Source organism: Leuciscus leuciscus (assembly GCF_965113295.1).
Source record: "Leuciscus leuciscus genome assembly, chromosome: 3".
Taxonomy (NCBI): domain Eukaryota; kingdom Metazoa; phylum Chordata; class Actinopteri; order Cypriniformes; family Leuciscidae; genus Leuciscus; species Leuciscus leuciscus.
This window is the reverse complement of record NC_138727.1, coordinates 49997362-50020462: the sequence shown is the minus strand read 5'-3', so window position 1 is coordinate 50020462 and position 23101 is coordinate 49997362. Positions and strand designations below refer to the sequence as shown.

The following is a 23101-nucleotide window of genomic DNA, read 5'->3' as shown; positions in this document are numbered from 1 at the left end:
TCAGCTATCTATAATAACGTTTGTTTTTTTCGACGCCACTCATTGGTTCAACGGTCGAATCCTCACACTACACCCGCCTCCAGCTGCTCTCTGATTGGCCGTCGCAACTTCCACTCATCACGACCGCCTATAGGAGAGCTCTTTTAGACCTGCAGGCCCTTTGTCCCTCCCATGCGTTTGTCTCGCTTGTCTTCCCGCGTCTGCGCACCTCCGCCCGGCCTAGACCTCCCCGCCGTATCCCGCACACTTCACCCCTCCGCACGGACAGCATGTCTGAATACAGCGCGGTGCCGCCGCCCGGGCCCGGAGCGGCTCTAGGAGCTGTTGTACTTAAGAAAGACGCGTTCGCCGACGCGGTACAACGCGCCCGACAGGTGAGTGATCCGCAGTGCGGGAGCGAACGGGCCGCGTTTGTGGGTCAGCAGCGCGCGCAGGGCCGCGCACACACGAGCCGGCGTGCGCGACAATTATCTGTTAGCATGAGCTGTGATCGCGTATAATTCTGAGCTAAACTAATATATATACGAGGTTGTTTTTACATTTACTATCGAATAATATGATTCAGTAACGGTAGCACATGGTAATGCTAAGGTACTTTGATAAACAGCGTGGTACAGATTGACTAGCGTTACCATATTCATGTACCATCATGGCTCGTTCACGATAACGTTAGTCTAAGCAACTAAGTTACCATTGTAAGTGTTTATAACATCGTATTGTCGTCGTAGTATCATATCAACTAAAAGCACCATGGTTTACCCATGTTTTTGGACCCATACGTTGGTATTATTGGGTACATATCCTGTAAAACATTCTAGCACCATGGTAGCATTTGCTAACAAACAAACAAGTTTTATATACTCAAAATGTGTTGATTACTAGTGTGCTTATTGTATTAGATGCTATACTACGGTGTTTTTCATAAACCATTGTGCAGATTGATTGCTGTATTTATTAATCGTGTTTGGGGAGGTTTTACGTTGGTTTCCTATGCATTTTAAATATTATGTGATACCTATCATGTTTTATTTTTTTTACTTTGGTCTCCTATGTATTTTTAAAAATATGACTTTAAAACAACAGTATGTCCAAAATAATCATAGTATAAAAAAACCCTGTACAAAAACAAGATTTATAGTACTCTTGGTTTGTGTATTAACTTAATTTGAGCATGCTTTATTAATATGGGGCCACAACTTGTTTTCCAGATCGCAGCAAAGATCGGTGGAGACGTTACGGGTCCCCCCATGAGCAATAACGGCGGATCGGAGAGTTATCCCTTCGCGTCACAGAAGCGATCGCTGGAGGACGGAGGTACGGTGGCCGTGAGAGAGAGAGACACACACACTCCTAATCTGTCTGTCCCACTCGCTTGAGTTTGTGTTTGAGCTGTTCTTGAGTTGTTTTTTCCCCCCCTCAGATCAACCTGAAAGTAAGAAGATGGCGTCTGACAGGGACAACGCTGCATCCTTGTGTACGAGCTCCTTTACTTTCTCTACACACTCTCAAAAACAAATGCGTGTGTATTTTTAGAGCAATGATTTTATCCCCGTCTCATCCACAGCTATCGGAGCCCAGCTGGCTGCCCTTTCCCAGCAGAGGTAAGACCATCCGCTTGTTTGCTCGAAACAGAGCGGTTACTAGCGTTAGCTTCGTCTGGGGCACACAAACAGGTCTGAGGGTTTGAGAAGGCCAGAATAACCTCTCAGACCTGTATATTTAGGCTGGTTTCAATTTCCACTGACTCGATCAGACGTGTTTTCAGGGGCTCTTTTAAAAGTTGGACTATTTTTAGCATACGGTGGCATCTTGTATACATAATGGATGGTGGGACACACAAAAGTATTACTAGATGTGGTGCAGCGACTAAAGATGTCTGTCTGAATGTGTTTAAGCACATAAATCAATGGCGCAGCTTTTCTAAAAGGGGTTTTCCTCAGACTATAAGTTAATGAGAACGCACTGCATTTGTTTTTCATGACTGTTGCTTTTGTTCTTTGTCTCTCTGTAGCGTACGTCCCTCGTCTCTCACAGAAGAGTACAGAGTCCCTGACGGCATGGTTGGGCTCAGTAAGTTTGTTACCCATCATGCATTGGTCAATACTGAACTTTCTTAGGTGAATCGCTGTCAGGGTCATATTAAGTTATATTTTTAGGTGTGTGTATACATTTGTACATGTACACACAGGGGTTGGACAATGAAACTGAAACACCTGGTTTTAGACCACAATAATTAATCAGTATGGTGTAGGGCCTCCTTTTGTGGCCAATACAGCGTCACTTCATCTTGGGAATGACAGATACAAGTCAGAGGCAAGAGGAATTTGAGCCATTCCTCTTCCAGAACAGTGGCTTAGTCACTATGTGATGCAGGCCGTTCACTTTCATGTTTATCAAACCATTCTGTCACAAGTCTAGCTGTGTATTATCATGCTGACACACAGCACCCCGTTAGGGTCAGTGACAGAGCCAGGAGACTTTCATAGTGATGGCCAGGCAGTCTAGGGTGGCACACAATTTTTGTAGTCGACTAGTAGTAGTTCATTTGTGCCATTAGACTAATCGCACATTTATATTATTTTAATTACTTGAATATATCCTGGTTTAAAATATTGCCAATTCCGCACTCAAACGCATGCATAAATATTGCCACAAAAGTAATGATTATGAATGTCGAACAGAAACCGCAAGGAGACATTTTAATTTAAGAAAAAACTAGTGTTTTCTGAGTCAGTGTTGGCTGCAAAAAAAAATGCGAACAGCGATGCGGACTCTCGTGGACGTGCCTTTAGAGAGAAATGCACCTTGCATACGGATTACAGAGAGAAAAGTAGTACATTTCAAGCTTTCTATAGATATATTTCTCATGTCTGTGAGGATACGAGAGTTTTGCTTCATTTGTGACGGTCTGCTGTTCACAGAGACTGAGACGGCCGAAAGCGCATCCTGTTCGATTTCTGTATTTTACAGAGGCACAACAATTTCTTGTTGTTGTCGGTTTACAAATGATGCATTACTCTAATCTGTATGACCAAAAATGGTGTTTCGCCTCTTGTCATGCAGTAAAGCGCTATACTTCAGCTTCCTCACGCCGCACAAACACTTTATGTGCCAGAAAATAGTGTACATTTATCTAGTTTAACGTTAGAGTGAGCGGCCATGTAAAGTTGTTACTTGTATGTTTGACAAGCCATATTTGAGGTCGATGGATGATAGGTGATCGTTTGGATTTCCTGCCCATCGTACTGTATTAACACAAGAACCCGCCGGTAACAGTTTGTCCACACGGACTGTGTGACTTCGCCTCTTCCTGTGGATTATTTTTTCTTTTCAGTGAGTAACTGACTAATGCAAATTTGGTCGACTAAGCCTCTTATCGACTAGGGGACAGTCCCAATTATTTCTACGTAAAAATAAGAGTGACTATAAAGTACTGGACTGTTTTAGTGCCTACAGCACAACTGAATACAATTGATTTGTAATTGTGCTTGATAAGTGAATTTGATTAATACTGAGTGAATGACAATTCTTGTTTTCGTCATAGAAAAGCTCAGACTGCAGCTACTATAAGGTTTGGCTTGTTCTTAAACTTGGTTCCCTAAAACCCCGGATAGTATCTCCATTATTGTATCCTTATGAATGAGACATGCAGATGAATACATCGTTAAAAGATTAGTCAACTTCATTTGTATTTTATATATTCAATGAACTCCTCGATTCTGAATTGGACTGTAAGGTCCTTTTCAAAAACTTGCAACTGAAAAAGTAAACCTGGAATGTTTAACGTTCTTTAGTTGTCAAAATAAATAAATTGCAGGAGTTCATACAAGAATGTAAATATGGCAAAGGGCAGAAGTCTGTGACGCAAATATCAGGGTGTAAAATTAGTTATATTATGCATTTTTCGTTTCAATTTGTAGTGTAATTTGCCAAATCACGAAATTGGTGCCTATTTGCTAGTACAAATGCACAGCACACATTTGTTTAACAGTAAATTACTGTTACATTAATTTATGCCTTATTGTATAAAGCAGTAGGCTATATTTTTGCCTATATTTGAGACTCATGTTCTGAAATGTCACAGATGTAATGAATCCACGCGCTCGTTTTTCTTGCGTCTGCCACTGAGAAGTTGAGGTGTGTGCCCTGAAAGGTCTCCTGTTTGTTTTGGTTGTAAAGATACAACCAAAACAAAGTTTAAGAACTAAGTTCTTGGTTTAAGAACCAAGTTTAAGAACAAATTCACTCAGTATTGATCAAATTCACTTATCTCAAGCACAATTACAAATAAATTGTATTCAGTTGTGCGTCTAAACGGCAATTCTTGTCAAGGAAAGAATTTAATTAAAATAAATTGTTAGCAGGATGGTCAAGGAAAGAATTTAATTAAAATAAATTGTTAGCAGGATGGTCAAGCTTAGGTCAGTGGCAGCTATACCCCTTGCATATGGTCTTCCAGAATGGTTTGGTAGTCCTTGGCAGTGATGTGCCCATCAAGCACAGTAAGGAATGCCATATTGCAGCCCAAACCATCACTGATGCTTCACCCCGTTCTTCACTCTGGGCAGCAATAGTCTGGGTGTTGAGCTTCTTTGGTTCTTCTCCATACTGAAACCCCCACAGATGTGGGAAAGACAGTGGAGGTGGACTCAATATTGTCCACAGCCCAAGATTTGACTGTTGGCACACATGAAACCAACACTATATTGGCCAGAGTTTCATTGTACAACCCCTGTATGTGCATAAACGTATTGTACATTATACTGTTATACAGTTGCAATAACATGAAAGTAGTTAAATGATATACGCATATTATTATAATTATATAAAACGTATTTTATATCTAATACTCGCATATATATTTTAAATTTATATTTTGTGTATATATTAAGGGTGCTCCGATCAGGATTGTTGGGACCGATCCCTGAAATAAGTCTACTATTCTTAACAACAATGTATTTTAAGAAAAGAAACAAAAATGGAGATGAGAAAGTAGCATTAATTGACAATTCCTGTGAAACAGTCTTTATCAACAAAGTTATGAAATGTAAATCTGCACTGCATCTTGTTTTGTCTTGTTAACATTGAAGCAGACGGCAGCAGGTTTATTAGGCTGCTGTCACTTTAAGATCCAATATACTGTTACAAATGCAACTTATTTTCATAACTTTCCTATCTCTTTCTTTCGTGGCTTAAAGCAGTTTATTATCGAGCACGTCCTGCAGTTTAGCATCAGTAGACTGTATTGTACCACAATCGCTGATCTAGTGGATTTGGACGTTGTCGTCCTCAGACCCCTGGTAGGACTGCCAGACCGGTGAACGAGGTCAAGCTATTGTAGCTGCGCATAGAAATATTGTCACGTCACCGATCAAACTATATAAAGCTGTTATTGGCCAATAAATCAATCAGAGCACCCTTAGTATAAAGTATTTACAATTATTAGTTTTATTATATTGTGTATTATACAATATATAATGTAATGTGTTTTTTGGGTCTGTTTATTTAATTTTTTTCCAATAAGTTTTATAATTTTTTTATTAAATTTTTTTTACTGCGGTCAGTAAATGATGTGTGTGTCTGTTTGTAGTCATTGGTCGCGGTGGAGAGCAGATCAATAAGATCCAGCAGGATTCTGGCTGTAAAGTTCAAATTGCTCCAGGCGAGTCAAACACGGGTTCAAAGGAGTCAAGCGGACACATCTGTTCTACCTCTGTTCACTTCTTCTTTCCTTTCCTTGTTTTTCCTGATATCTGTTGTATGAATGCGAGACGTGACGGAGCCTGTTGGTTTTTTGTCTTTTAGACAGCGGTGGTCTTCCAGAGAGGAGTGTGTCTCTCACCGGAGGCCCTGAAGCCATCCAGTATGTTTGGGCTAATTCACATGTTTTTTTTTAACCACAGTGTGAATCTGTGTGGTGGTGTTTTAACCTTTTGAACTCTATGCAGGAAGGCCAAAATGCTACTGGATGACATCGTCTCTCGGGGGCGCGGAACTCCGCCCTCTTTCCACGAGTCAACCAATGGGAGCGGCAACATGCAGGAAATGATCATTCCGGCAGGGAAAGCTGGTCTCATCATCGGCAAAGGAGGAGAGACCATTAAACAGCTGCAGGTAGAGTTTAGGACCCCTCCGTTCAGACAGACGAGCTCAATCTAGAGGTGTGGAGGGAGTTACTCTAATGCACAACTTTTAGTTTTTTTTTTTTTAAGGGAAAGTTCACCCTGTAAATGAAAATTCTGACATTTACTCACCCTCGTGTCGTTCCAAATCCATAAGACTTCTGTTTTTTTTCTAAAGATTAAGATATTTGAATTAAATCTGAGAGATTTCTGTCCCTCCATTATATTCATTCTGCTTCTAAACCTTCATGAAAAGATCACAAAATAAATCCTTATGAATGAGTGGTTTAATCCAGATCACTTTATGTGATGAATCGTTTTAAGATGGGCTTTTATTCACACATTTCCTCAAATTTGATGCATTGCAACTGTTTTCAACATTAATAATAATCAGAAATGTTTCTTGAGCAGCAAATCATCATATTAGACTGATTTCGGAAGGACCATTAGACACTGAAGACTATTCACTTATAAAACATAAGTTGTAGTAATATTTTAGTTACTTTTTTTTTACTGTATTTTTGATCACACAAATTAAGCTTGAGCTTAAAATCATTAAATCTTACCAACCCAAACTAAGTGATGGGAGTGTGACTTATGGTTGCTATGTTTCCATCCATTTTAATGTGCATTTTAGGATATCTCACGAAGTGCTAGAATGAAACTCCCAAGATGTGCAGATGTGCGTTTTCAATACAATTATGCAAGCAATATTTATGAGCTCATATTAAAGAGGGTTGTATCATATGTGTTTGTCCATAAATTCTCTTTTTGGACCATTTACTCCCTTTAATACATCGACTCTTGTACTAGTATTGACGTTTGTGTGTGTTTCAGGAGCGAGCTGGTGTGAAGATGATTCTGATTCAGGACGCTTCTCAGGGGCCAAACATGGACAAACCACTGCGCATCATTGGAGATCCTTACAAAGTCCAGGTGTGACCGCTTTCCTCCGCCTCTCACCCGTTTGTGTTTGATCTTTTCATCTGTTGTGCCTCTACAAGCACGCTAGATTGACTCTCCGGCTTTGTCTCTGTCGTTTGTTTCTCTAGCAAGCGCGTGAAATGGTGCAGGAGATTCTGCGCGAGCGGGATCATCCTGGCTTCGACAGAAACGAGTACGGCTCTCGAATGGGTGGAGGAGGTGGTGGAGGAGGAGGAATGGAGGTGCGTGTTTGATTCAGTCGCTTAAATTACTTGCATGTAGACGCCATACAGGCTGCAGTGTGACCGCTAGGGGTGGATATCGTTTTAACGGTATTACTGTAACCGATACTGCTTTTTTTTAACTGTATTATCTTTTTTTTTTATTGCAAAATTAAGAACGTTTAGCTTTTGCTAAAGATATTTATTTCATGCATTTCAGAATATAAAGCAATGTTTTAACAAAGAATAAAACGTATGTTATGCATCAGTGTGCAGGCAGTTTCTGTTTTATATAGGACACAATAAGCAAGAACAAAAACACAGTACTAACACATGGTCAAAAAATAACATGAGTATGCAATAAAACATATACAAATGCAATAATCAGTGCTTTAATTTCAGGAGGGTCAACATACTGTTCAGGTAAGTAATATGTCCTACAAAAGAAATCTAATAATCAAATGTAAAATAACACTGTATAGTTTATCGTAGATAGATTAATGCTTATTAAAGCTAAAATTATTCATTCAAGAGCTGTGATTGATTTTCTCTTTGCCTTCTGTTGTTTGATTCTCAATAATGATGGTGGCTGTCACTTTAAGACCGAGTGCTGATCCAGTAACACATTTAGACGCGCACACAAAGCCTAAAGTATATAATTTGCTCGTCTAGTTGCGTTCTGTTTCGGAGCGCACACAGAAAGCCGCCTTGGAAACAGCGTCTCTTGCACTGATTATTGTGCTTTTAAAGCTCTTTATTATCAAACACGTCAATTTAGCAACAGTAGAAACTGCATTTTACAACAATCACGGTTTGCTGACGTTGAGGTTGGGTTTTAGGGAGAAATGAAGGGAAGGTAGCTGTGCTAGACGAGATGCGGCTAGTTTAATAGTTTTACCTCAAATATCTCTATAATCATTGAAAGTCAAAATCGAAAATAAAATTTCATCACAGTGTAACCAGACGTTTGAAAGATTAGTTCTCTCCCTTATCGTCACTAAGCAGGGTCTCTCTCTCTTGCTCGCTCATATTCATTCATATATCTCCCGCGTGACGTCACGCCATTTGGAGCAGCCATCTTGACTGAATAGAAAATGCTAAACCGCCGGTGATACTACAGCTCGTCGCGAAATATTCCTATCATGCCCGAGCGACGCTGTGCAGTTGGATGCGATCAGATACGTGATCATATAAAAGGAATATCTTTATACCGTATCCCAAAAGAAACAAAACGGAGAAACAAGTGGTTGGTGGCAATAAACAGGCAAAACGCTGATGGCGGTGTTTGGCTTCCAACTGATTGTGATATAAGGTACAAGAAGTAAAATGTAAACAAATTATAAAAGTGCATGTAAGATATACAATAAAGTTTAGATGAAATTATACAAGGTTACTTGACTTTTTACGTCTATTCAGTTTTTGTAACATGTCCATGACAACCGGTTATGTCCATGACAATTTTGTCCATGTTATTGTCCATGACAATTTTGGAACTCTATTCTATTCTGTTCTATAACAAACAAAAAAACAGGTTTTATCGTAGTTTTTGTCACAAAAAAAAAAAACTTGGCCAAAAACTACGATAAAACCTGTTGGAAAGCGTCTTTTGTAGCGATTTTTGTGTGAGCATATCAGTGAACACCCCTGACCACTCGGTGAGTTTCACGTCTTTGTAAACGAAAGTTTAATGCGTTTTTTGGAAGGATTGTTCCAGTGCCCATATGCAGCCATTCTGTAGGTGGGGGGGAGAAGCGAAAGAAACCTAAAATTCTCGGGACGGCAGCATGTGTCCAAATTTTAATCTTAACAGTTGTATTTCATCAGAAACGAGCTGTAAAGTAAACAGGGCTTTAAGTGTAAAATACCAAACTTGTCCTTTAAGTTAGTAGTGGGGGGGAAAATCGATTCTGTTCAGTATCGAGATATTTTGCGCACGCAATTATGCATTAATTATAAAATAATTATACTAATAATTATATTATTAGTATAATAATATACTCTCTAATATATTACCCACTCCTAATAATAGATCCATTGCCACTGAGTAGCTGACGGATCATGTATTCCGTCAAAATGGCTGACACGCGGCTAGGGGTCACGTGACTGGGAGATCCCTAAATAGGAATAGTAGTACGTGTATCTTAATTTATCCAGTACCGACAGCAGAACCGATAACATCCGAGCTTAACAATACAGCGGCCTTTCATAGTTTAGCCCCGGGGCCCGTCTAACACCGGGTTTCGGTACCCATCCCTAGTGACGGCGTCTCATTCTGATTGGACAGGTGCCCGTTCCACGCCACTCTGTGGGTGTCGTGATTGGCCGAAGCGGAGAGATGATCAAGAAGATTCAGAACGATGCCGGTGTGAGGATACAGTTTAAACCAGGTTTGTTCGGACACTCTTGACTCGCTCAGTGTTTTATGATGTCACGGTGTTTAACAGTGTTTCTCTGGTCTGTGTAGATGACGGCACCGGTCCAGATAAGATCGCTCATGTAATGGGTCCTCCTGACCGCTGCGAACACGCCGCCAGCATCATCAACGAGCTTCTGCAGAGCATCAGAGTACGAGAGGAAGGAGGAGGGGTGAGAGATCAAGCGCTTTTCATATGAGAATCTCAAGTCAACAAGCGTCCCATTGGCTGGGCCTTATGAAATCAGTGTTATTTTTTCACTAAATTCTTTTATTTTTCTGTGCGTGTCTGGTGTGTGTGTGTGTCTCTTGTGAGACTCAGAGCAGCTCTGGAGAATGAAGTTCATGTCCTCATTGACAAAATCCATATAATGGACTAAACTGCTCATTCACATCTTTCTGCACTTTAATATTCATAGATGCTAGTCCATATCTCCGTTTGATGGTGTACAGCCCTACTTTTGATTTAATCATCCAAAATGTGCCATTCCACGTTATACAGTAAATTTCCTCAGTAACACTGTACAATAAGGTTCATTAGTTAATGTATTAACTAACATGAACTAACAATGAGCAATACATTTATTACTGTATTTATTAATTTGTTAATGTTACTTAATTCTAGTTTGTTCATGTTAGTTCACAGCGCATTAACTAAGTGTTAACAAATACAACCTTTGATTTTAATAACGTATTAGTAAATGTTGATTAAAGGATTAAAAAAAAGCTGTAGAAGTATTGTTCATTCTTAGTTCATGTTAACTAATAAACCTTATCGTAAAGTGTCACCATTTTATTTTCACGACTCTGTCCATGTTTTCCTCCTCGTGTGCTCTAGTTAATCTTGGTTGTGTCCCTCAGGGTCCGCCGGGTCCTCCTGGCACAGGCATGCCCCCGGGTGGGCGAGGCAGGGGTCGTGGCCCGGGCAACTGGGGTCCGCCTGGCGGAGAGATGACCTTCTCGATCCCCGCACACAAATGCGGTCTCGTGATTGGCCGAGGCGGGGAGAACGTGAAGGCGATCAACCAGCAGACCGGCGCCTTCGTGGAGATCTCACGCCAGCCGCCGCCCAACGGAGACCCAAACTTCAAACTGTTCACCATCCGCGGCTCCCCTCAGCAGATCGACCACGCCAAACAGCTGATCGAGGACAAGATCGAGGTATGAGCAGAACCGCCTGTGTGCTTTAAAGGTGCTGGATGTAACTTCACCCTACTAGAGCATACAAATACCATACGTTGGTTACACTTTACAATAAGGTTCATTAGTTAACATTAATGTATTAACTAACATAAATAAATGTATTGCTCATGGTTAGTTCGTGTTTATTAATCTGTTAAAAATACAGCTGTTCATGTTAGTTCACAGTGCATTAACTAATGTTAACGCATACAATCTTTGATTTTAATGACGTATTAGTTAATATGAACTAAAAATGAACAATACTTCTACAGCTTTTATTAATCTTAGTTAATATTAATTTCAACATTTACTAATGTTGTTACCTAATGATCCTCATTGTAAAGTTAGCATGTTTCATGAGTTCACATACTCGTTTCTCTGAAAAACACTTATACAGTCAGTTATTTTACTTTTGAAATGTGCGTTTCCGTGTTGGAAAATCTGTTTTTGTTTTGGTCTGTGTGATCTCACCCACTGCCAGTTCACCCAATAGTATTTCGACACCCCGGGATGCCAGTTGGCAGGAAACACAGCGTATTGCAGCCAGCAAACAAACTGGGTCAGAGATCACAGGTTCTACATATCGCAGATGGATCACATATCCATCTATAAATCTCAATGAATGAGAGCATATTAAAACGCAGATAAACCAACTCATTAACTTAATGTCTTCTCGGCTTTCATTGTCAGTTGTACTCGTTCCTGTTGCTTCTCCTAAGACTGGTAACCCGCGTGAGCGACGAGTCTGAGGAGGAGCGACGGGGGAAGAAACGATCTCTGATAATTTTAATTTGGACTGCAGTACCTATTTTGACCACTAGCTGTCAATCTTACAGACTGCACCTTTAACCCTCTGGGGACCAAGCTGTTTTTGGGGCCCTTGAGATGTTCTGACATGCTCTGACATTTGTGCTTTTTTCAGTTATTTATAAACATGTTAATGGCAAAGGTGTAAATTCACTCTATATAGCACAAACAGGCCTACCATAATATGCGAGCAACATGTATGTAGATGTTTGTATTTTTAAGAGAATAATGTTTATGCGTGGTTATTTAAAAAAATAAAAATGAAAGTTGCTGAAATAAGACCACAAAACTCATACAAAATATGTGCCCACAAGACTTTTGACTAATGGATGTTGTCCCTTTCAGTTCTAGCTTCAAAATTATGTGAAAATAGTCTTGCTTTATCGTTCACAAAAAAAAATACATTGATTTAAATGGTGTAAAACAGGTTTTGCTTGGAAAGCCAATATGCGAGGGGGAGGAGTAGTTTACACCTTAGTCCCACCCACTCTGCATAATGACTCTGCATAATTAGCCATTCATTCAGGTGTGACACTGACTGAGCCACAATGCAAAGACAAAATATATATTTTGAAGAAGACTTATATTGACCATTTAAGATTTTGCTTACATCTATCTTGTAAATATGTTTTGCTATTTTATTAAAAAGGTTACAATTACAACAATAATTACAATTTCAGCAATATTTCTGCAAAAAAGTACTCTTTCTTTGTAAAAAAAAAAAAAAAAGATTATAGGCCTACATTTTATCATATGTATTCATTAGTTTGAATATAGCCAACATTGGAACATCTTAGTCTATGACTTTATTTTTGACAAAATAGTATTTTATATATATTCAGAAAAGCTTATTTGATGTGACAGTATATTCTACAGTAAAAACTGTACCCAAATCTAGTCAACAAAATGTTGTCTTTCATACTTCGCCTGACTGTAACGCAGTAACTGTAACTGTAAAAGCAGTTTATTCTTTCACACACAGACGCGCGATTCATATTTAGGCTAAACACTCTTTACAAATAGACGCGCGATTCATATTATAGAAACGCGATTCATCTTTTTGTTTACATAAGCCTACAACGTTATTCCATAACGTTATTCCACATTAACACTTGAGAAAGGATAACTTAGCCTACCTCACTCCTCAGCGGGATCTGCTCCTCATATCAGCACGGAAAATTTTCTCCATAAGGTAGGCTATATTATGCCTCTGTTTACAGCTGATGTGGGGGCGTTTCACAGACTGAAATGGTTCTCAGAATTTGCGTTTGAATAGCACGCGCTCTCCGGGGAGTGGTCACATTACTTTTGAATGGCTCGTAATGAGCTCGACTGGAGTCGCTCTCTTTTTATACAGATTACAGAAGCTGATAATATTTGTTTTTTATATAAATTACTTCATTTAAAAGCTGCGATCTCAAGCTTTATGCCCGTGGGTCTGTTTGCCTGTTTGACTGAATTTTCGCGGAGTTATAGATAATTTTCGAACGCGTTTCAAATGGGAGTTTACTGACAGAGAGAAGGCAGAAATAGCATCATGTTAGTTTTTCTTTATTTGTCAAAAAGCAAAACACTTTATTTGTATTGTGAGTATACAGAAAAAAAATAGAAACTGAACAGGATCGATTGATGTATTACACGAAAATGAAAGATCAAAATTAACAGAGCATTTTGTGTTTATTTTTCATTGCTAAAAAAAAAACCGAGCAAAACGCGTGGGCGCGTTTTTGGTCCCCAGAGGGTTAACTTGACTGGTGTTTGCTGGTTTTCTTCTCTTCATAGGGTCCCCTGTGCCCTGTTGGTCCCGGACCGGGTGGGCCAGGCCCTGCTGGACCCATGGGCCCCTACAACCCAAACCCGTACCAGCCCGGACCCCCTGGTGGACCGCAACAGTCAGTACTTCCTTCATGGCACATTAGCTTCAGGGAAAGGCTTAATATTTAATTTTGCAGGTTTTGTTTGCACATTTTGAAGGTGGTTCTCTTTGTCTCTCCAGCGGGGGTCCTCCTGGAGGCCAGTATCCTCAGGGTTGGGGAAACGCGTACCAGCAGTGGCAGCCACAAGATCCCAGTGAGTCCTTCTGTACTGATGCCTTCAGTCTTGAAGTCTTGATAGAGGATTATAGATGTGATAATTCTACATGAGTGCATGTCCACATCACATCCTAGAATCATGTGTTCTTGAAATCACAGGGATTATAATTAATAATTTTTGTGGAAATGAATATTTTTTTTGAGAATTTAATGGATAGAAAGAATATATCTATATCTGAATTATCTGGTTTAAAACAAAGTTAAACTTTATTTCAACTAGTTGCCAAGGCAATGTTTCTCAAAGTAAAAAAACCCAAACTTTAAAATTAAGGTAAAAGCAAAAATGTTGTTGCTATATTTGCTGAATAAGCGTTTTCTTAAAAAAAAAATGAAGGGGAAAAAAAAGCAGACGACCTCAAACTTTTGAACTGAAAACCTGATGGATAGATCAATTATATTGAATTTTGAATTTTTTTTAAATCTCTCTCTCTCTCAGGTAAAGCAGCAGCAGATCCTAACGCAGCGTGGGCGGCTTATTACGCACAGTACTACCAGCAGCCTGGAGGAGGCGCTATGCCGGGACAGACTCCCGCGGCCCAGCCAGCCGCTCCCGCTGACCCAGGCCAAGCGGCCCCAGGCACTGCCCAGCCAGACTACACCAAGGCATGGGAGGAGTACTACAAAAAGATGGGTACGGCCTCCGTTTGTTTTGGAAATGCATCTGGTGGAAGTGACACTAAACCCACCCTAGTTACACAGGGCTTTAAGATGCTGTGCATCATTCAGTTACACTTTATTTCAAGGTGTCCATGTTACAGTGCAATAATGCATTGAAGTACTGAGTAATATTAACTAACTACATGAACTTACTATAGGGTTAGGGTAGGATTTGGTTGAGGGTTAGTTGCATATAATTATGCATAATTGATAGTAGTTATACAAGGTAGTAAAAAGGATACTAAAATAGTGTTACCCATCATTCTAGCTCAGTGTTTTGATCTGTTGTGTGTGTGTGTCCAGCCGCAGCAGGAGGAGGCGCTGCCCCCGCGGCGGCAGCAGGAGGAGGAGCTCAGGCCGCAGGAGCTGCAGCGGCGGGACAGACGGACTACAGCGCCGCGTGGGCCGAGTATTACAGACAGCAGGCGGCCTATTACGGGCAGACGGGACAGGCCCCTGGACAGCCCGGGGCGACACCGCAGGGCCAGCAGGTACAACACTGATCCCTGTGTGTTTAAGCACAACCGTTTCCTCCCAAACAGACATTTCTGGCTAGTTCATGTTAAAGGGATATTCACCCAAAACTGAAAATTAGCCCTTGATTTACTCGCCCTCAAGCCGTTCTAAGTGTTTGACTTCCTTCTTTCAGACGAATACAATCAGACTTGTATTAAATAATATCCTGGCTCTTCCAAGCTTTATAATGGGAGTTAATGGTGCCTGTAAAGTTTTTGAAGCATCATAAAGCACATCCATCCATCATAAAAGTAATCAATACCGCTCCAGGGAGTTAATAAAGGTCTTCTGAAGCGAAGTGATGCGTTTCTGTAAGAGAAATATCCATATTTATAACTTTATAAACTATAATCACCGGTAAGAGCCGTACACGTGTTCACTAGAGAGCCGAGTGACCTCTGACCTGATGAAATGCACTGAAGTCTGATTGAAGATTTTAACTTTAATACTTGCAATCTTCAGTATCAAAACTCGCATCAAAGTGTTATATTTATTAATAGTGAGAATTTTATAATTATTATTTAATGGTCTATAAATATAAACAAATGAGTGGTTTTCATTTAAATATTAAATAGAAAATTAAGCATTCTATATAATCCTTAATTTAAAACCGAATGAATAAACAATTGTAAATAAAAATGTATGTTAAATGAGCATAATTTGAAACGTCTTATATGTATTATAGCACAGTTGTACTCTTAAGTATTGTGTGTTTGAGCGTAAAGGCATGGTTCAAGATGTGTGCAGAGATCTGACAGTGATGTTGGTCTCTCTTCAGGCGCAGTGAAGCGACGGTTCCTGAGCTCATCCGTCCGGTCCTTCCCTCCATCCTCTCGCTCTCCTCTCAGAAACGGACTTCTACTCCCACCCCCACCCCCACCCCTCTCTGTGTCCAGCAGAAAAGCTGTGTGACTGTCTTCTGAAGCCAGATATCTGTGTATGACCTCGTACAGGCTTCTGCAAACTTTTTTTTTTTCTTCCTCCCCCTCCTGATCTTTGCCGGATCCACAAACGCTGTCTGATGGACTAAAATCAAACTCTGCCTTCCCTTCCTCCAACGCTTCATCCTTCCTCTTCCTCAGTCAGTGTGACTCATCGCCAGGGAAACACAAGGGAATGCTTCTTCTGCTAACTTCCTCACATGAGCGTGCACTTCCTGTTTTGCATTAATTTTCTTTCATTTTAAAAGTCTTTTGTGGAAACTGGTCCATTTAGAGGAAATCTTCAGGTGTTAATAACTACTGTTTCGAACTCGATGAATAACCATGTCTTTTTTTTTTTAAATGCATTTGTTTTGCTTTTAGTCCTTTTTAATTTGATTTTGAGCTGGAACATTCCCATTGTTTAACGTGTTCACTTTTTTTCCTCTATATTCATTCAGTGAGGGTTTTTTATGTGATTAATTTTTTCATGTGATATCAAATGACGTTTCAGTCTGTGAGTGTGTGTGAATGCGAGTGTGTTCCGGTACTGACACTCATGCCGTGCGTGTTGCTCCTCACTCTGTGAAATGAGGGTTTCTTCTTTTTCTTTTCCCCCCCCCCACCCCAATTTATTGGAAGTCATGATGTTATAAATATATAAATTGTATGCTTTTTTTTTACTGCTTGTTTTTAAAAACTACAAAATAAACATTACAAAATCCTCATCTGATCACATGACCGCTGTTCAGTCTGAAAATGATTTTGACTGTCTAGTTTTGTTTTCTAAATAAGAAATACCATTGCGATTATGAACATTATTCTAAAAAGTGTGTATATAAAATTTACATGCATATATTCTGTATTTCATCAGAAAAATGTCATGTCGTTGCAAACCCATAAGACATTCATTCAGAACACAAAGCTTTCTGTTCCTCTATTGACAGCTACGCAACTACCACTTTCAAGCCCCAGAAAGGTAGTAAAGACATCATTAAAGCAATCCCTATGACTCCAGTGGTTTGACCTCAATTTTATGAAACAAGGCGAGTGCATTGTTTTGCATATACAATGTACCAATTTATTTACAAGAATATTAACGTTAATCCCTGAAATGCGTTCACTGCTGTCGTGGTTGGAGAAAAATATTTTGTAAAGTGGTAAAAAAAAAAAAAAAAAATCCATTTCCTTAAAGATCTTCATTTGTGTTCCGAATATGAACGAAAGTCTTACGGGTTTGGAACGACATGAGGGCGAGTAAATACGAATTGTCATTTTTTGGTGAACTAGCCTGTAAACCTGTCGACTCGGATCTACGGGACTGCAGGAGGGACATATCAGAGTGAGTTTCTTTGGCTGCGTTTACACGGGACAGTCTAAAACACTTATGTGGATTTATGTACTAAGACTGATATTAAAAGACCAAACTCAGTAAACATATTAATAAGACATACTATGTACAAAAAATTAGATGAGCCCAGAATATGAACGCAATGCGTTTCATTACAGGAAAAGGCTTAACGTGTAATTAATTAAACACGTTGCGTTCATATTCTGGGCTCATCTAATTTTTTGTACATAGTATGTCTTATATGGCCTGTGCAAGGACTCAAACCTCTTTTTAGTTGTGATAGTGTCTGTCTACATTACACTATACTAATACTACTACTTATAATAATATTCAGTATGACAGTAATAGCCATTTGTTTGCCATTGTAAAACAAATGCACTGGAAAAATAAATGAAACTTTCATAATTAGTTTTGTCCTCATTTCTACACATGCAAGAGAGAAACACGCGAGCTTTTATTTTGGCGGAAAACAAGTTTACAAACGCATCTCATTACAACTCTAGTGAAAAGCTGTAATTGTCAAGTATGCAAATAAGGACACAAAGCCTTCTCGCGCTTTAGATTTTAGTTTGTTTGACAGCAATAAACCACGATATTAAAGACTCTTAATTTATGTCATTATGAGAAGTTCGCCACAGTGCGATGAATGAATGGGAAGCAGTGAAATCTCTTCGCGGCGGCCAATGCTGAAATTGTTGTGGGCCGACACAAATAAATCAATACATGGGAAACAGAACGACGAGCCCAAATTATCGTCCACACTGTTTATTGCTATATTTACTGATCGTTTTCGTTATAGTTGTGGTGTGAACTTAGACTATTCTCAAAACGTTATCGGTATGAACGGGCCTAAACTTTTATTCAGGAATTGCACACACTTACTGGGAAAACCGACGAACACAAGTGTTATGGACTGTATATTCATATGAATGATTTTCTAGAGAAAGATTTAAACACTTTTATTGAGATCACACCTGGGAATTCATGTGCACCGACGACAGAGATCAACAGACCTGTTCAAGTCAAAGACTTTGTCAATTTAGCACCTAAACAAAATCTTTTGGAGATAAATGCTAACAGAATATATTGACATCAGTGAAATAAACTAAACGTTCTGCGTTAGAAAGTGCTGAAGGTTTGACTGGCATTAAGCAAAATGTTTAATTTAATAATTATTTTATTTAATATTAAGCAATGGACTTTAGCCTCATGTCACACTCTTACCAACAACAACAACAAATCAACGTAAAAAAATTCTTACTTGTTTATGATTAGTTTTGAGGTTTTTTTTTGTAATTCCCAATTGGGATTAAAAAAAAAAAAAACAGTAATTTTTCTTAACTTTTTGTTTTGACGTGTAACAGATTAAGTTAGGGATAAAGACAGTCCACATAAAAAACAACTGACATGAAAGGCATCATCAGCTCTTAGTTTCGACTTAACATCTCTTTACTGAAGCAAAGAACAAAAACCGAAACAAGAAAACCTAATTCACATTGATGTGATCTAGTTTAAGTCAACAAAAAGAAAAAAGAAAAACATTCAAATGGCTTGTTCTAAACCTGAAAACAATCAAAAACATCTACGGGGAAAAGTTCTCAGTTCAAGACAAATCTCAAGGAAACATATAAAATTATCCCTGTTGAAGTTAGTGTGTGAGTCTCACACTTGGCATGGATGAACCCGTTCCCCTGTTCTTGTGGCTTTGGTTCAGTCCGTGCTGGTTTGGCAGTAGTCCTGATCCACTGAGACGGGGAGGCGTCTCTCAAACCCGTGCGCGAGGTCCAGCACCTTCACACCCCAGACCCAGAGATAAAGGACTTCAGGTGAGACCTGAACTGAAGCTTAAAATCCAAAAGCTCCATACAGTCAAACCAACATTTGTTCAGACAACTTCAACATTATCACAGTTTATTCACTATAGTTTAGAAAATGGTAATAAAATATGACAATAACAGTTATTAAATCAGCTGATATTTCACTGGTTTTGTCCATCCTTCTGTCTCATAAATGAATTATGTTGAATATCTGTCAGCTGTTAAATTTAACTACACAATTAGATAATACCAGTTTAGCTCAACCAATCACCATGCAATGCTTCATTTAGGTCAGACTGTGTGTGAAAAGGTCACATTAGCAATTACAGAAAAAACACTTCAGCAAAACATGATCAGCTCAAATTTTTTATAAATTTCACTGTATGAAGAATATTTGGGTATAATATGTCACAGTTTACTTTATTTTGCTCTCCTCACTTACATAAATGAACTATAGTGTCCTGCACCCACTAGTGTTCTAGTGTCTGAATAAGTTTTGGTTTGACTGTAGTTGATATAAACACAAACCTGTATCTTCAGTTTCCCTCCCAGGCGTCTTCACGCTGCTTAGCGGCCAAACGCTTTTGCTCTGATTACAAAACAGATCAAATGAATCCCTCTTTTTTGGAATCTTTCAGAAATGTATTTACCAGTCTAGCAAATAAAATAAAAACAGCTGAGAATGATAATGTCACCTTTGGCTTGCCGTAGTTTGTTCCTCTCGGCCTCTCGGTCCTCCTTGGTCTGGTTACTCTTCACGCCCAGAGCGCCGATGACCAGCCGTCGAGCCAGAGCCGCACTCGTCTGAGGACGCTCTTTAGCCGGCAGCAGATAATCTGGACAGAGAAATCAGGTTTGAGGTTTGCGGATTCAAGAAACAACTAATTCAGTTATGATTAATGGCCAAAACAGTTCAAACACAAGTAAAAAAAAACAGACGAAGAGGAAGAGTACCGGAGCAGCTGCGCGCTTTGGCTTTAGTGGCGTTTGATGATTTGGAGAGAGGCCTGACCTTCATCATGGGGTTCTTCATCCTCAGAGCATCACGAGCTACACACACACACACACACAGTTAAAGGGGAAGGTTTCTCACTTTGGGGGGTTTAAGGAATGGGTTTAACACAATAGTTAGCAGTCGATTAAAGGTGCAGTAAGCGATTTCTGAGAAACACTGTTGATATTTGAAATCGACACGCAAACACAAACACCCCTCTCCTCATTGCTCCGCCCCCAAAATAACTCTTGCCTGATCATAACCCTTCTTTTTCCAGTAATATTCCTCTGACCTTTCCTCTTTTGTACATATCGACCATCTCTCTTTCTACAGTCTTCAAATCTCCCTCTTGCTCACTCTCCTCCTAGTGGACACGCTCCCTACTGCTGATTGGTTCAGTCTTTCTCTTCCCCCATAATGATTGGACACGCCCCCTACTGCTGATTGGCTGACTCTCTCTCCTCCTCCATGATTGGACACGCCCCCTACGGCTGATTGGCTGACTCTCTCTCCTCCCCCATGAGTGGACACGTCCCCTACTGCTGATTGGCTACAAGTGTGTTGTGCTACTTTGTTTTTTTCTTATATTTACGCAGCCTGGACTACGAACAAACACAATATGGTTTCAGCACACACACACAGAACACACCTCTAGCAAATAATTAATTTCAAGTTTCAACAGAAATCGTTTCTCAGAAATCGCTTACAGCAAGAAGAAGACGCTGAAACAAGCGATATCATATGTAATCATATGCATATGTAAAATAACGTTAAACAGCACATCAATCAAAACTGCCCAATGTTACTGAGTGAAATGTCGACCCAGGACGAGCTTCAGGACTGTGAAGCTTTGGGGTGTTGATGGACTCGATCTACTGAATCTGATCTGGATGTAGTCTTTGACAAAAAGGCGATTTTCTCAGCTTTAATGAAACTCACCCACATTCAAGAGTTGATGAAAAACGAAATGCATACAACTATGAATAGAATAAAATGGGTTTAGATAGATAAACAAAAAAACAAAAAAAACACTGGCGGGGAAAGAGTTAAAAACAAAAAGAAATGGACTGTTTCTAAATCTAAATTCAACAATGGATTTGGTAAAGACATATAATAAAGCTCCTCTCAGATCATGATGTAAACATTTTAAAACTGATATTTTGAATCTTCAGACTCTGTTTCATTTTCACAGCACTGATACTATTTCACGTCACAGAAGTTAAAACCATCAAGCCATTTCTCCACCAGCGATCGACTCATAAAGCGATCCACAACATCAGGAAAACGCACTGACCTGCGATCGCACTGGAGAACAAGCCAAGAACATGTGTGTCGTCAATCCACTTGATGTCAAACCCCTTCTGCCTGTAAACACACACACACACACACACACACACACGATTAACAACAGCCGCCGTTTCTGGGCCGTCAGGTTCACGATCAGAGATTCACGCACTGGAAAGAGCTGAAGGATCTGATCAAGTCCTCCGTCTTGAACTCGGACGGAAATTCGTAAATCTCAACGATGTGTGACAGTTCGTCGTCCCGAAGCTCCACCTCTTCATCATCCTCTGGCGACCAATTATAGTAGTCGAAACGCGGGTCCTGTTTGGACGCCTTCTTGCGGCCCTCCTCAAGGGACATCTGAAACCGGAAGAAGAGTATCTTATTAATTATGTCATTATTAAAGGGACAGTTCACTCAAAAAATATGTTTAGCACAGTTGAATCATCTTTATAACTCATACCCCCTCCATCAAATTGGGGTCAAGACAGTCACCGTCATCATTAAACAGAGAATCCCAGTTTTCCCCTTCATCCTCCTCCTCATCCTCCTCCTCCTCTTCTGGCATCTCTTCATGTTCTAGTGCACTACTTGTGTCTGGTACATTCATAGTTCTGGCTTTGGTGTCATCTCTGGACTCATCTTTTTCTGTTTGCTTGTTTAGGTTTTTTTTATCTCCCACTTCTGGTCCCCCATCATCCCCACCAACCTCTCCGTTTGGGGTCTCGGTCGCTTTGGCTTTATCCTTCTTGTTCTTGCGGGCCTTGTCGGTGTACCGAGGCCTGGGTCTGGATTTCTTGTCGTCTCCTGCCTGAGGCTTATCTTTGGGGTCTATTTTCTCAGCCTGACGTTTCTTGGGCACGTAGATCTCCATGGTGGCCTTCTTAGTTCGGGCAGCGGGAGCCGTTTTGGTCCCTTCCTCTGGCTGGGATGCTTCTGTCTCCATAGGGATCTGCGTAAGGAAAGTGTATTTAGAATAGCCTACTAACTTACTACTCAAAGTATGCAGAATGTATACTAAATATAAATGATCTGTGTATAGAATAGCATACTATATTTGTCAAAACTTGACTCTTTATTTTTCAGTGTTACATACACCACAAGTCTTGATTTTGTAACATCACTTTTATGACTTATTTACATCTGTCCTAAACGTACATTTCGGATGAAAAATGCTAAATAATTATATTTTCCAAAATATTTTTTAGACAGTGTTTGCAATTTAAAATAAAAAGGTTTAGTGACAACAATGAAGCATACTACTGTTTAAAATGTTTACTGTTGTATACTTCACAGTGTTTTACATACTATCTTAAACAACAAAACAGCAGTAACGTTAACGTTATTCATATTTATACATAAACACACGTTTACTGAGCGTAACATGATTCAGAAACCAAAACAACTATGAAGTACTAATAGTAACAGCAAAATCTTCCAGGGTAATATGTTAAGCTTTAGTAGCTTTAGTAGCTTTATTCGCATTATAATTCTACTTACATCTTAATATTTTTCAGCTCGCCGAAACATTGAAACCATGACCGGATGTTTGGAGACGTAAGGAGGACGTCCTGACGACACAATAGGAAAACCTTCAGTGGTAGTTGTAGTTTATTAGTGTAGTTTAGGAAAGATGCATGAGCGACGAACATAATATCATAAAAACGGTTTATCATTTCGTTCTTAAACTGCGAAAATCATGACCATAATCATTGTAATCATGACCTTGGCATGGCCACGATTAAAGAGTATCATATATTATCATTACTTTTAATACGTGTTTCAGTAACAAACGCAACA

At 39.6% G+C, this 23101-nt stretch overlaps 2 protein-coding genes and 1 long non-coding RNA gene across 5 annotated transcripts; 1 reads left to right on the top strand and 2 right to left on the bottom strand.

Annotated features, from left to right (window-relative positions):
• Positions 1 to 186: 186 nt before the first annotated feature.
• khsrp (KH-type splicing regulatory protein) lies at positions 187 to 15856 on the top strand. Of its 3 annotated transcripts, XM_082164521.1 has the most exons (19): positions 187 to 374; positions 1209 to 1314; positions 1421 to 1474; positions 1565 to 1601; positions 2012 to 2070; positions 5591 to 5662; positions 5806 to 5863; positions 5949 to 6114; positions 6960 to 7058; positions 7175 to 7288; positions 7670 to 7690; positions 9552 to 9654; positions 9732 to 9853; positions 10542 to 10841; positions 13452 to 13561; positions 13666 to 13739; positions 14199 to 14393; positions 14723 to 14910; positions 15714 to 15856. In XM_082164521.1, exons 1-19 carry the CDS (start codon positions 270 to 272, stop codon positions 15720 to 15722), a joined length of 1992 nt encoding a protein of 663 aa, XP_082020647.1. In that variant the 5' UTR covers positions 187 to 269; the 3' UTR covers positions 15723 to 15856. The 3 variants fall into 3 exon arrangements, with proteins under 3 accessions (XP_082020647.1, XP_082020649.1, XP_082020648.1); XM_082164523.1 differs by lacking the exon at positions 5591 to 5662; XM_082164522.1 differs by lacking the exon at positions 7670 to 7690.
• On the bottom strand, positions 9978 to 10535 carry LOC309495035. Its single transcript, XR_014204522.1, has 2 exons — positions 10174 to 10535; positions 9978 to 10075 (listed from the first exon to the last, which is right to left on the bottom strand). It is a non-coding gene; the product is annotated as an uncharacterized lncRNA (long non-coding RNA).
• A 615-nt stretch (positions 15857 to 16471) lies between the features above and the next one.
• r3hcc1l (R3H domain and coiled-coil containing 1-like) lies at positions 16472 to 22885 on the bottom strand. The gene is made up of 8 exons (XM_082164541.1): positions 22802 to 22885; positions 21765 to 22253; positions 21474 to 21661; positions 21312 to 21382; positions 19978 to 20073; positions 19719 to 19859; positions 19552 to 19612; positions 16472 to 18997 (listed from the first exon to the last, which is right to left on the bottom strand). The coding sequence occupies exons 2-7, from the start codon at positions 22245 to 22247 to the stop codon at positions 19560 to 19562; spliced, it is 1032 nt and encodes a 343-aa protein (XP_082020667.1). The 5' UTR covers positions 22248 to 22253; positions 22802 to 22885; the 3' UTR covers positions 16472 to 18997; positions 19552 to 19559.
• Between the last annotated feature and the right edge of the window lie 216 nt (positions 22886 to 23101).

Bases quoted from the DNA above. Each gene is read 5' to 3' on its own strand.
- khsrp (XM_082164521.1), top strand. From the start codon at position 270: ATGTCTGAATACAGCGCGGTGCCGCCGCCCGGGCCCGGAGCGGCTCTA. The intron at 2,071-5,590 runs GTAAGTTTGTTA...GTCTGTTTGTAG, and splicing joins TGACGGCATGGTTGGGCTCA to TCATTGGTCGCGGTGGAGAG. The intron at 13,740-14,198 runs GTGAGTCCTTCT...TCTCTCTCTCAG, and splicing joins GTGGCAGCCACAAGATCCCA to GTAAAGCAGCAGCAGATCCT.
- r3hcc1l (XM_082164541.1), bottom strand. From the start codon at position 22,247: ATGGAGACAGAAGCATCCCAGCCAGAGGAAGGGACCAAAACGGCTCCC. The intron at 21,662-21,764 runs GTATGAGTTATA...TTCCGGTTTCAG, and splicing joins ACCCCAATTTGATGGAGGGG to ATGTCCCTTGAGGAGGGCCG. The intron at 20,074-21,311 runs GTCAGTGCGTTT...GTGTGTGTGTAG, and splicing joins GTTCTCCAGTGCGATCGCAG to CTCGTGATGCTCTGAGGATG.